At 49.0% G+C, this 13,105-nt stretch overlaps 1 protein-coding gene across 1 annotated transcript; it reads right to left on the reverse strand.

Moving 5' to 3' along the window:
- Positions 1-295: 295 nt before the first annotated feature.
- Positions 296-12,186, reverse strand: LOC108395158 (5-hydroxytryptamine receptor 5B-like). Its single transcript, XM_017657206.3, is given in 4 exon segments — positions 296-680; positions 2,713-2,718; positions 11,415-11,487; positions 11,489-12,186. Coding segments are annotated over 4 exon segments (1,104 nt in total). The 3' UTR covers positions 296-353.
- Positions 12,187-13,105: the final 919 nt, after the last annotated feature.

A 13,105-nucleotide genomic window follows, 5' to 3' on the forward strand; every position in this document is an offset into this window, starting at 1 on the left:
TCAGACTTCTCTGAGGAATAGGGTATTAGATAAAGAAAGGCAGCTCCAAGTTGTGCCAATTTGGACCAATTAGCAGTAACTGCCTCAAGTGCAGTCTGAAAAGGATTCTGCGGCAGAGGTCCTACTCATGGGGAAACAGGCCATAAGCAATCAGCAGTGTCTGCCCCACACAGGGAAGCACACAGAGCCATACACGTGCCACACGTTGGCTGTGTCTCTGGAGAGCCTGTGGTGCTGCAGCTCCTACAGTCCAGGCCCTTTAGCTGTGGGGGGAGGTGGGCAGATGACAGGTACAGGGAGAAATCCAAGCTCCCTGCGCCTGCCCTTACCCAGTATCTCTCCAAGCCCTGTGTTCATCTCTGCTTGGTGAACAGGTTCTTGAAGGTGTTGTTGTAGTTCTTGTTAAAGGCTGTGTAGATCAGGGGGTTGAAGAAAGAACTGGAGTAGCCCAGCCACAGGAATGTGCTTTTCCAAATGGGGGGCAGGCCACAGGCACAGAGAGGGCTGATGAGCTCTGTCAGCAAGAAGGGGATCCAGCAGAGCATGAACACGCCAATGAGGATGCCCACCATCACAGCTACCTGCTTCTCCTGCTGCTGCCGCCACGATTCCCCACTCACCTGGAAGGCCCCTGCTGGCTGCCATGCCATGAACACCATTGCAGCCTCGTGAGGTGCCTCCTTCACCGTGGAACAAAGGAAGCGTAGAATTAAACCATAAATCATAACACTGGGTGATAAGGTAACAGGAGGCTACCCCAGTCTTAGCCACACCTCCCCTGCAGCCCCATCTTGAGATGCATTCATACCATAATCCACTGAAAAATATTAGATGACAAGGATTCTGAAACTGTCGGTTTCTTCAGGGAGTGAGAGTGGCAGTCCCCACAATGCCAAATAATACAATATAAAAAGGAATGGAGTCACTTAAGAACAAGGGCCCTGGTGTCAGGCCCAGGCTGAGTCCCAGCTCCGCTGATGGAACCCTTTCCCCATCTGTGCAGCCAGGAAGCTGGGTGACTGAGGTCTGCTCCCACCATATTAGGGCATTGTGGAAGTGAACTGGGTGCCAGCACAGGCGCTGACCCATTCACTACTCATGGAGGGAGCCACGGCCCAGGGCTGGGGGCCCCAGACAGGGACCCAGGGCAGACCCAGGCCTGCCCCTCACAGAGTGTGCAGCTGGAGAGGCAGCCTGTAAACATCAATACTGCAAGAAATTATACAACTGCTATATAACTGTGATTATTTTTAGGGATCTGGTTTAAATTGGAGGATAATTCTGTATTGCCTAGCTTAAAAATGAACTGTAATGCCTTCCTGGCACTAATTAGCTGCCATTCAAGGAGCCTCCTGCACAGTCTCCTCCCTCTCACCCCCACCCTTTGGCCGACTCCTCCTCACCTCTCAACTCTCAGCTGAATGCCACCATCCCTCTCAGAGTGGCCTTCCTGACCTTTAAACTCAGTCACATCTCCCTGTTGATACCATGTTCCCCTGTTTTGCAGTGATTTGTGTGTGGGTGAGTCTGACTCCCCTCCTGTCCAGATTCTATGAGGGCAGGGACTGTCTTCCTTGTACACCACCTGCCTGGCAGCACTGCCTGGTGCCTGGCAGGAAAGAGCTGCTGATGAATGGTTGGGCATTACGATAGAGAGGCCCACTGCATGGCTCTTCCTTCCTGGAACTCTGCCAGGCACAGCCATATACACCACCTGCTGCGCACATGGGGCAAGAGGCTCTCAGGCAAGGACTGTGTCTGGTTTTTCTCCTGGACACAGCTGGAAGCCCCTATCAGGAAAGCCACACAACCGAGGGGCACTTTACAGGGTCCACAGCACGTTCCCTTGTCCCCTCTCACTTGGGCCAGGACAGCCAAAGCCAGGCAGGCAGTGGGGTTCCCTGGGGTCAGACTCCTCACTCAGTGCCACTTTCAGATTCTGTGTCTTCTGCGGCTTCCCCTCATTGCCTCTGGCCCTATTTAATTTGGAAATTCTCTGAATCAACCTGTAAACAGATCGTGGAGATGTGGACAGCCTTTCATTTGGGAGTGCACAGCCAGCACCCTGTTCCTGTCACCCAGAGAGAGAGAATGCAAAGACAAGAGGTCCCAGCGAGAGAACAAACTGCGCTTGCTCCTCCCGCCCCTGGGCCCCTCACAAAGGCCTGGCTTGGCAAGTGAGCCCCTCTGGGGACCAGCCAGAGCCCCTCTCCTGAGCCACTCCAAGGCTCCCAGGCCTCTCACAAGCCAGAGCAGGCTGCCTGCCACCTTTCTTCTTTACGAGGAAAAATTCAACCAACTCCCTCCTAGCGGACCATCACTGAGTGACCAGTGGAGGTCTGCGCGTAAGCCATGGCATCCTGAAAACTATCATGTTGCCAGGAGGGAAAAATATCAGATCAGGAGAGGAAGGGGAAGGTGTTTTACTCCCACTAAGCTTGTTAAAGGTCATTTTTCAGCCCTTTGTCTGCTGACCGAAATGACCCCCGTGGCACTTAAGTTCCTCCTCTGGGTAAAGTGATTCCAAACCCTTGTTTTGCTACTGAACTAAAAAACACGGCAAATTCAGTTCAAAGGGATCATTGGAGGAGAGAAACCTTAGAAAAGAAGTCCACTCACTCAATAGGTTCAAGCCCCGCCTCCTCTACTGCTGCGCACTGCAGAGTCCTCCAGGCTGCCTACACGCCAGAACCTGAGCTCACAGCCGCTCACCTGAGCCTGCTGTGCCCCATGCAGTGACGAGGGAAGACAGTGGAATCTCTCCAGAAACAGCCTCAGAGAAAATGAATCAGTCAGGGAGGATCCTGTTTTGCTAGGAGACTGGCTAGTTTGAAACATAATAGCCAACAGAAAACCAAGACAGTAAGAAAAACTCCAGAGAAGCTACTCTAAGTGGGCTTTAATTCATCTTCACACTAAACCTTTGAGGTATTATCTTCATTTGACAGTTGAGAACACACGCTGAGAGGTTAAATACTTTGTCCAAGGTCACAGAGTTGCCTATTATTAGAGTTGGAAGTCAAACTTGAATATTTTGAACCAGACACCATGCTCTTCATAACTTCCAGGGCCCTAAACACTACCTGGGGCCGTCCCTGAGTGGTCCTCTCTCCTCTTTGGTCTTCTCTCTCTTCAGCCTCTCAGCCCTGACTTCTTTTGGCACACCCGTGTGGAAGCCAACCATTCAGGTTTAAGAGGCCTCTGGCCTGAGGTTAGAAGCCACTGATCTGAAGGCATGCATATAGACTACGGAATGCCTACAACCTGTAGAACCTGGCACTTTGTGGTCCTGATGTAAAAGGAAAGGTGCTCTGAATACACAGAAGTTTGGAGACACCAAATGCCACCGCCAAGGCCATGTAAGCAGGGAAGAGAAGGACCCAGGTGCCTGCCCAGTCTGTCTGGTTCCAGGCCTGATGGTTTTCTGCCGTGCTGAGAAGTGACCTAAAAGATGAGTTTACCTAAATGTCTCCATAGAATCTGGGGCTTTTCCATTTAAATTAATTAAAGACAAAATCTGCCAGGCAATATATGCTCAGTTATTAATCACCTCCTGTGGGCATAGGGACAATGTGCTGGAATTTCCCATAACCTCCCAATGTCAAATATTCTATCCCACTATTCCCATAAGTACTGTGTTATCAGGGCATGACGGCTGAGTCATTATTCAGAATAGTGGATCATGACTGACACTCCAGGAGTGCAGGAACATGAGTGTCCTGTCCACTGAAGGATCCCCAGCACCTCGGACACTGTCGGGCATAGGGTAAAGCTCAATCACTATTTATTGAATAAACAGATGTTTGGTGGAGACAATTCTCTTGCAATGTTCTCTTGCAAATTTCCTTGTATGTCCACACATTTTGCCAGCAAAGACACTGACAGCCCTTGTTTTTGGACTACCTTGACAAGGATGTTTGTACAGCAAACGTCTATGGAAGATAAGGATCATATTTCCCAGTGGAAAAGAGGGCAGATTTGCCTGCAACCCAGTATAAAAGATTTAGGTTTCCAAAGAGTAGAGGGAATGTTTATTTATTGTTCAGCACTTGACAATACAAACCTGAGTTCCCTAACCTTGCAATTTCTTTACCATGACACAGATCCATCTGGGTCACTCTGTGTCACTCCCATGGCACTTTGAAGGAAAGGGATTACAGTGAGACAGCAGTACATAGCGGGACCTCTTAAATACCTGCTTCATGTCCCTTCCCTCTTCACTAATAAAAAAAAATCCAGTGCAAACATGAAGCTCACGCTGCCCGTGTGCCATGAGCATACAGTTCTTTGACTCTGACCCAGGAGTCTCATGTCTTCTGCCTTCATTCTGTAAACTGCGGCAGCCTGACTTGCTAGCTTGCAAGCAGGGTAAACTCTCAGACCTTCACAGTTCTTTGCAGTTGTCTAGTACTGGGCTAGATAGTTCCACACATGATCTTACACAGTTATAATAGCAACCAGTAAGGAAGGGAAGAAGAAACTAAGGCTCAGAGCACGTTAGTGATTGGATATGACTCTAAGCTCCCATTTGTCTATCTCTAGCCATGGAGAACCTTATCTGTACAGTAGGCTTACTATGAGGATTACAGTGAGGCAGCAGTACATAGCGGGACCTCTTAAATACCTGCTTCATGTCCCTTCCCTCTTCACTAATAAAAAAAAATCCAGTTACCACAGAAACAGCCCTTTTTTAATCTTCTAATGTAAAGAAAGAAAAGGAAATATGAAAGAAGAAATGGTTCTTGATCATTTACCAGTTTGGCTGCACCCACACAGGTCAGGCATCCAGTACGGTGAGATGACTTTACAAGCCTGGTGTTGGGGCAACCACACGAATTTCAGGGACCAGTCAAGCCCTACTACATCTGCAAGAGGAGAGAGGACATTGGAAAATTCCCAGTATTGGTTGAAAGCAATCTGGATTATATCTGGAATTCCCCATTGCTAACTAGAGCTTCTCAAGTCACGACTTGAAAGACCTGGGGCTCCATTCTCTGTTCCCAAGGTTTGCCGAGATAACCAAGCTCCAAGCTGCATTTCTCAAAAGCGATTTAAAGAGATAAATAACCAAAATAGCCTCTCAGAGTAAACAGAAGCTGTCTAGCTTTATAGCTTGTCTGACAAACTAGAACAGGAAATTTTCTCAGCTGCTTTGTCTTGTGCAAAAGAAACCAAGAAAATAAATTAAGGAAGTTTCCTTGTAAAAATCAAAAGCACAGCACTGTTGGGCTTGACAGATATGAACTTAACTTTCATTGTAATTATATTCACAACAGCATATAGTATTGCTATTGCTAAACTCTTAGGTATGATCACAACATGAGGAACAATTGCTCTTATTCTTGAATTAGAAAACATGGATTCTTGCCAGGAGTTTAGTCACCCTGGAATAGCTGAGGGTCCACTGGGGTCAAGTGCTAAGAAGGAAAAAATGCAATCAGGTATGTTAAAGTTAGGCTAAAAAATTTTGTTGCTGTTGTTGAAGTTAATGCTTTATTAACAGTTGGAAACAAACCCAGTGAACTGGAGGTGATGACATCCCAGAAGCCCAAGAGGTGAGGGAAATAGGTTTGCATTTTGTCCCTTTTTTTTTTATTAAGTGCATCTTAGCAAAAGTAGATTAAAGAAGAAAGGGTCAAAGCCTCAGATATCAAGAGGGATTAGGAGGGGACCCAGAGGAAGAGCGGGCCCCTGCACCACAGTTTTCCTGGGACTAGTTCACACACATGCATCTCTTGAGCAACCAGAGCCCTCCTCAAGGCCTCAAGGCCTCCCTGCAGGCGCCCTTAAGTCTCCTAAGCTCCCTTTTCTCCAAGTGCAGCTCTGGGCCAGGCCCTAAGAGTGTCATTCTCTCTCTTCATGGGCATGGGAGGCTAAGAGAAGAACAAAGAGGGTGAAGTATCCTTGAACCAGAGAATCAGAGCGTCCAAGGATGGGGGCCACTGAACAGTTTGGTTGCCCACCACTGAGAAGGGAGCAGGGGTACAATGTGTGCTTAGAGCTTCCAGCCAGCATTTGCCCATATGGCTTGATAAATATCAAAATAACCTTGCAGTCAGGCATAGGAATGAGTCTGAACCCACAGTTCTTTTAATAAATGGAGTCAGAAGAATGGTGATTGCCCATCGTCCTCTTCACCTATTTGAGCTCTGAATGAACCCAGTCCCACATGCAGTTCCATCCACAGGCTCACCAGTTGCTTAGTCTTTGGGCTAGTCCAGATGACAACTAACCATTGAATAAGTGACACAAACATGAAGGGCTCTGTACAGATTTCAGGTCACTCAGGGCTTATGTGCCAAATGCTTACAATACACAAACTTGTTAAACGTTCATATAGAGGGTTAGCTTAGAGTGGCAAATATTTTGTACTATAACACTATCTAAAACTCCAAGGTCCAAGTTGTGATAAGCCCCCTAGCTCAATACCACACACTTCGTTTGCCCTTTACAGTTCACACAGTACTTCCCTGTATACTATTCAGTCTTTCAGGACCATTATACTCTGGACAAACTTCTAGCAAAGTACCTATAAGACTTCATTGCACTTTAAATTCTTAAACGGTGGTCTTCTAAAATTAATACCTTGAGAGAGAGACCTTGCCTGCTTACTCACTGAAACCTTGGAGGCTACCACATTGCCTGACACATAGGTCAGTTAAAGTCAATAAAGTAATTTTGAACACCATTTGAGGGTCTTATTGTGTCCACAAGTTTGTTGTGGAACCAACCTGACTCCACTTCCCTGACTGTGGGCTGGAGTTAGTAACTTAATTTTAATGAACAGAACATAGGGGAAATGATCATGTGTAACTTCCAAGACTAGCTCATAAAAGACAGGGTGGTTTCCTGCTTGTTTTACTCTCCTGGACTAGGGGCAGCCAGCTGCACCATGCTGTGAGGACACTCAAGCAGCCCTGTGGAGACCTCCTGCTAATAGCCGTGGGGGTGGACCATGTGGGAAGCAGTCTCTGGTCCCAGTTCAACCTGCGAATGCCTGCTGCCCCATCCAGTGTCTCAGCTACAACCTCAAGAGACTTGAGGCCAGACTTACCCCACTAAGCCGTTCCCAAGGCCTGAACAAAGAGTTAATAAATGTTGTTTTAAGTTACTAAGCTTTGTGATAATTTGTTACACAAGCAGTAAATACCTAATCCACCTATGATAGTGAGTAATAGCAGTGAGAGGAATGAACAATAATTTATAATTGATAATTTATGAGAATCTTAAAAAATAATGAAAATAATATATCAGCTATCATTTATGGTTTACTATTTGAGATACTCCATATGCACTATTTTCTCATTTACTCTTCACAAGAATATTATGAAACAGATGGCAATATTTCCATTTTACCTGTGGGGAAATGCATACTTAGATTAAGTCACCTGGCTAAAGTTTAATAAGAGGCATAAAAAGAATTGAAATCCAGGTGTCCTTGTTTCCAAACCCCACGCTCTTAACCACTGTGCACACTGTCTCTCAATGCATGTTTACTGATTGAGCGATTGAGTGAAGGGGGCCAGCCAGGGCTACATTATGACATTTGGGAGCCCTGGGAAGCTTGCCTCTGTGGGCCCCTTCCTCTATTAAAAAATATTAAGAATTATATTTTATGACTATATTATTATAAAGACTAATATAATTGAGGCTGAGTCCATTATTATATATTCATTACTATTATATTCATTTATCCTCTGATTTAAAAAAAAAATTAAAATAAACCTTTTCCATGGGGCCCAAAAAGTATTGTGGCTCTCAATCATGTAATCATGTGCCTAAAGTGCCTAATGAATAAGCAGTTCCTGATATCAACTTGTGCACAGCAGCAAGCAAACCATTGAAAAGGAAAAAAAATGTAGAGGCAAATAATCTCCATTGACTTTGCTTTCTTCTTCCAGTAAAGTGCACGGGGCAGTCAGAAAAAATTACCCATGAAGGAGGTTGCTTCGGGGGAAGCAAAATACATTGTCCATGTGGTGCTCTATCTGTGAGGTTAAAAAAGGATGGCAGGGTAAAAATTAAGCCTGCCTCCTGAGAGAAGCTGGCAGTGCCCCTGTGCTCCACTGTGTTCAGCTCTCCCGAAAAGGAGAGTTTGCTTGCATGGTTTTAGACCCCACTCCAATGACCCACCCTGACTGGGGTATGACTGCCTCCTTCTTGTGAACAGTGGCACCAGGCTCAGCAGTTAAGCTCCCGGACACAGCATGGAGTCATGAAAAAATAATGGAAAGGATAGTGACTTTAGACCTGGAACCAGCTTCAGCTTCTCCCCCTGATGACTGTCTGGTCTTGGATGAATTAACTGTGTGGTGCCTTAGTTTCATCACCTGTAAAATGAGGGCTGTGTGGCAAAGAGTTAGTGCCCACTAAAAATCCACAGGCTCCCCTAGATGTCCCAGCCAGAGGCTGGCCAATTGACCGTGCACAGAAGTGACATGTGTCCATGTCAAGGTAAGACGTAACAGCTGCTATATCTCCAGGTGTCTCTTCCCTTTCCACAGCAACCCTGGAAGCCACTTGTTCAAGACAGTATTGCTGAAAGATGGCAAGTGGCCCAATTCATGAGTTACTACCTGGGGAGAGTTTGACAGGAGGGCTGCCAGACCCACAGCGAACCTTGAGTGAGAGTGAAATTAACTGTTTGCTGGGGTGTGGTATGTTACTGAGCATGTCTTAGCTGATCCTTACTAAAAGACACTGTAAGGTCAACGTGGCTGGATCATGAGGACTAACATGAGGATGAATGTAAAGCATCAAAATCAGTGTCTGGAAGAGGGAACTCACTCAGTAAACATTTGTTTCCACCTCTACTTTCAAAAATTGCATTTTGTCCCCAAAGAATTCATCACTGTCCAGAAACTGATGTGAATCCCTTCCTGATAATATTTAGTGTTGGGATCCAGCCACAGAATTCTGAAAAAAATGAAGGATGTACACAGCCTCATCACCAGAGGCCTTTAGACTTCAAAGCGTTTCTTTCACCCACAGAAAGCAGTACTGACACTTTGCAAGACCCAGATTTAACTCAGTTCATTTCCCCTAGCATGCTGCAAAAAGCAGGTGGGGAGAGGTAGACAGTATTCCTGGAATATTATTTTAAATTTCTGTTTGGGTATCTTGTGGTCAGAAAGCTTACAGATGCTGATTCGGGACCATTACCCAGCATTTGTGTGAGGGCTTGTTGGAGCCTAAAGAAGCAGACACTCTCGAACATTATCTCATCTACAATCTTAGCATCGATTCAACTCTTAGCCAGGACTTAGGCCAATACTGAGTATCAGAGAAGAGAACTTGCAGCCCAAAGTGGGGAAGGGGTTTGGTCCACTGCTGGCCAGTGGCTTGTCAGTGCGGGCCCTGCCTACTAGAGCGCTTTCTCCCTACCTACGGCCACCCCAGACAGGCCAGGCTCCCAGCCAGTCATATCTTTGTATCACCTGCCTGAATTGGGTCTGTCAAAAATGGACACTAACCTCAGGCATGGCGAGCCTTCCTGGCATGCATTTCACTGTGACTTCTCTGGCTGCCACCGGCTTGATGCAGCTATTGAAAGTCAGCCCTCCCTTGGCAAGCTGGAAGAAAAGCTGTGATCACTCCAGGTATTGCCAAGGGACCTTTCAAAGAATGTCATTAATTCTGAACAAAGCTGTCCCCTACCAACACTTTCCAATTATAGCCTTGATATTCCTATATTATGCTACAAAATTGCTCTGCCATTTAATGAAGGAAAAAAGCCTACTTTTTAAAATATGTATTTGAGCAGCCTAAGTATCTGAGGTAACTTCCCCAAACTAAAACAAAACTAACAAGAAACTTAACTTGTCTCTTTCTTCCTCCCTCCTCTTTCTCAGTCCATGTACAGCAACCCCTCTTTGCTTTCGAGGGTTTCAGTTACCCATGGGCCAGGGCGGTCTGGAAACAGATGACGCTCCTTCTAATGTATTATCAGAAAGTCAGCAGTAGCCTAACAGTATGTCACAATGCCTACATCACTGACCTCGCTTCGTCTCATCACGCAGACATTTGATCATCTCATGACACCCCAAGAAAGGGTAGGACAGCACAACAGGATACTCTGAGAGAGCACACATTCACGTAACATTGCAGCATATTATTATGGTTGTTCTATTCTATTAGTAGTTATTGTTAATCTCTTGCTGTAGCAATTTATAAATTAAACTCTATCATAGGTATGTATGTATAGGAAAAAACAGTAAATCTAGGATTTGGTTCTATCCCCTATTTCAGGCATCCACTGGGGAGTCTTGGAACAATGGCCACATGGATAAGGATAAGGGGGAACTACTGTATTGCATTTGGAAAGAAGCAGTAAGTCCTGTTTTACTCCGTGCCTCAAAAAAGGGAAAGTTGGGGTTTTTCAGGGTTAGGAGAGAGCTGACATCTAGTAGAGCCTGGTGGAAAGCTCTGATTCAAAATACAATCCAGAGAAGTGGTGCAAAATACAGGTTCCACCATCTCATTCATTCCCAGGGTTCAGTTCAGGCCCCCTGGAGACAGCCAGGCTAATACGCTCTGTCGCCCTCCTTACTCCAGCCTGCTCTGCCAGGAAGCCAGGCACTGTGCCAGCTGCTTCCCATTCTTATTCTCAGTTCCCTTCACCAAGAGCCCTCTGAAGCAGGAATTCACTTGTTTAGAGATGGGGAAGTGAGGCCCACAGAGATTAAGCAACTGCCCTAATGTCCCAAGTGGGGATTCGAACCAACAGTTCCATCTCGTTCAGTGTCACTGGAGGAGAGCACTAAGGCTGGGATAGTGAAAGGAATGCAATGCTTGGATTACTCTTGATCTTCACTTACTCTGGGCAGGAAGCTGGCTGATAAGAGTCAGGGCATTTAGCCTCTGGACTGCAGTGATGGACTAAGGTGTGGTGGGGAGAGAAAATGAGTAAATGGTCATCGGAATTTGTTCGTCTGTAGGATGAAATCCCAGCCCACTGCAAGTCCAGCCGGGACCAGGCAGTTGGCAGCAGCAGACTCATTCCAGGGGAAAAGCAGCAGAGGGGGCAGCTGATGGACGTGTCCTCACCACTACCAAGAAAGCTGCCCCTGAAAGCCCCCTTCAGCTGCGTCCTGCGCAGCGCCAGCTCCAGCTCCAGCCCTAGCGTGCAGGTGATGGAGCCTCTTCCCCCCACCACCACCCCCGCACACCACGCACGCAGGTGCCAACCCTTCGCGTGCACGCTCGTGCAGGTGGTGAGCACCCAACCTCCACCCAGCCCGTGCACGCTTCAGGAGAGTGAAGGGCAAACCAGATGTGCTCCAGATGCACGGGGGGAGAACCTATTGCATGCGCCCTAAGTGTGCAAGCTTCCGCCACTGACTCTTCCTTTCGTCAGGTTTCCCTCCCGCAGCGACCTCTTTCCCCAGGCCCGCAATCTGCGGCCTGCAGCTCACCTGCACGGTGGCGGGCACCGGCAGCATAGCCCTGCGGCGGCGGCTGAAACGAAACTTGGCTGCCTTGTAGATGGACAAACAGGACCACACCAAGCGGCAAGTAGAAGGCACCGCAGGTGGAGAAGACAGAGTAGGAGGGCTCCTAGCTCACCTGGCAGCGCTTGAGCCGAGCGTCGTAAGCCTCGCCCCAGCCGAAGAGCAGTGGCACCAGGGCGATGAGCGCAGAGAACGCCCAGGTGAGCACGATCATGAGTGCTGAGGAGCGGCGGCGGGTGCGCAGTGTGTACTGCAGGTGGCGCCTGATGGTCCAGTAGCGGTCCAGGGCGATGGCCGCCACGTTCCAGGTGCTGGCGGTGCAGCACAGCACGTCGAAGGAGATCCACACGTGGCACAATCTCCGGCCCAGGCGCCAACGTCTCCCGGCTGACAGCTCGCTCACCGGGCTCAGTGGCATCACCAGCGCTGCCATTGGCAAGTACAACACGGCCGTCAAGGCCACCAAATTGTGCAGCACGCGATGGAAAGCGCGGACGCGCAGGATGGTGACTAGAACCAGTAGGTTCCACAGGAAAGTGGCCACAATCAGCAGGACCAGTAGCGTCACCACCAGCACTGTGAAGGCGGAGAAGGGTCACCCTCCTCCGGGCAGGGCTGCGCCACCAGGGGTCGACCGGATGACCCCACCGGGGCTTGGGCTGCTGCCGCTGCAGACCTCAGGTCCCAGGGAAAGGGCGACGGCGGTGGTCGCCACCAAGAGGTTAGCTGCTTCCATGGCGTGTGGCGCGCGGGACCCCGGTCCAACAGCAGGGAACGTATGCGCTCCCCGGTGCTTGGTGGGCTCGGGGTGCGTGCGACGTGGAGGTGGCGCGGCGTGTCCCGGGAGGGCAGAGAGGGATCTAGGTCGCCCTACCCTAGTCCTTCTGCTTGGAATCCTCGTGGATCTCTTTTTCGGTGGAGGAAAAATCGACAGCGCGCCCCTCTGGAGTCAGCTCGGTTCTGCGTGCCGGTACCCCCAGCTTTCTTGGTCGTCCCCGCAGCAGCGGGCTGTCATAGAGCTGGGATCTGCGAGCGCCGGCGAAGCCGCGCGCGGGGAGAAGGTTCCCCGCCCCAAGGCAGCGGTGGGAGGCGGACCTGGAGCCCCTGTAACGGCCCGGGGCTTGCGGGCCGCCCCCCCGGGTCTCCGGGCGGGCCTCCGCCTGCGGACAGCCCCCGACCGTGCTGGGCTCCCGGGACCGAACACAGTCGCTTGGCGATTCTTTGGCCGCCCCCTTTGAAGATCCTTCGGCCCGCCTGGTGGCACGTTTGTCCTCTGCTGGGCAGAAGGGTTCTGGTTTCCTGATTCTCAATTCTTCGTCTCCTGAAATAGGAGCCTCGAGTACTGAAGCATAGAAAACGGGAGGCGAAGTTCCCACCCCCATCCGGTCGCTTCACCCGCAGCACTTCTCCCTGGCCGGACGTTCATGGTACCCTGCGAAACTGTTTATGGCTGCAAGAGGGGGCGATTACACCTTTTCGCCATCCCGAACCCTGCCCATCACATCCCTATCGCACTTCCCACGCAGCCCCCGTCCAGGGCTCACATTCCTAAGCACGTTACAGGTCCTCCAGGGCTTCCTTCCCAGGTTAAAGCAGCAGCTATGTTTTTCTGTTGACCCTTGAGCAAAAGGAAGAAACCAATTAGAAATATGAAA

The sequence above is a fragment of the Manis javanica genome, chromosome 7, assembly GCF_040802235.1.
Source record: "Manis javanica isolate MJ-LG chromosome 7, MJ_LKY, whole genome shotgun sequence".
NCBI lineage: Eukaryota > Metazoa > Chordata > Mammalia > Pholidota > Manidae > Manis > Manis javanica.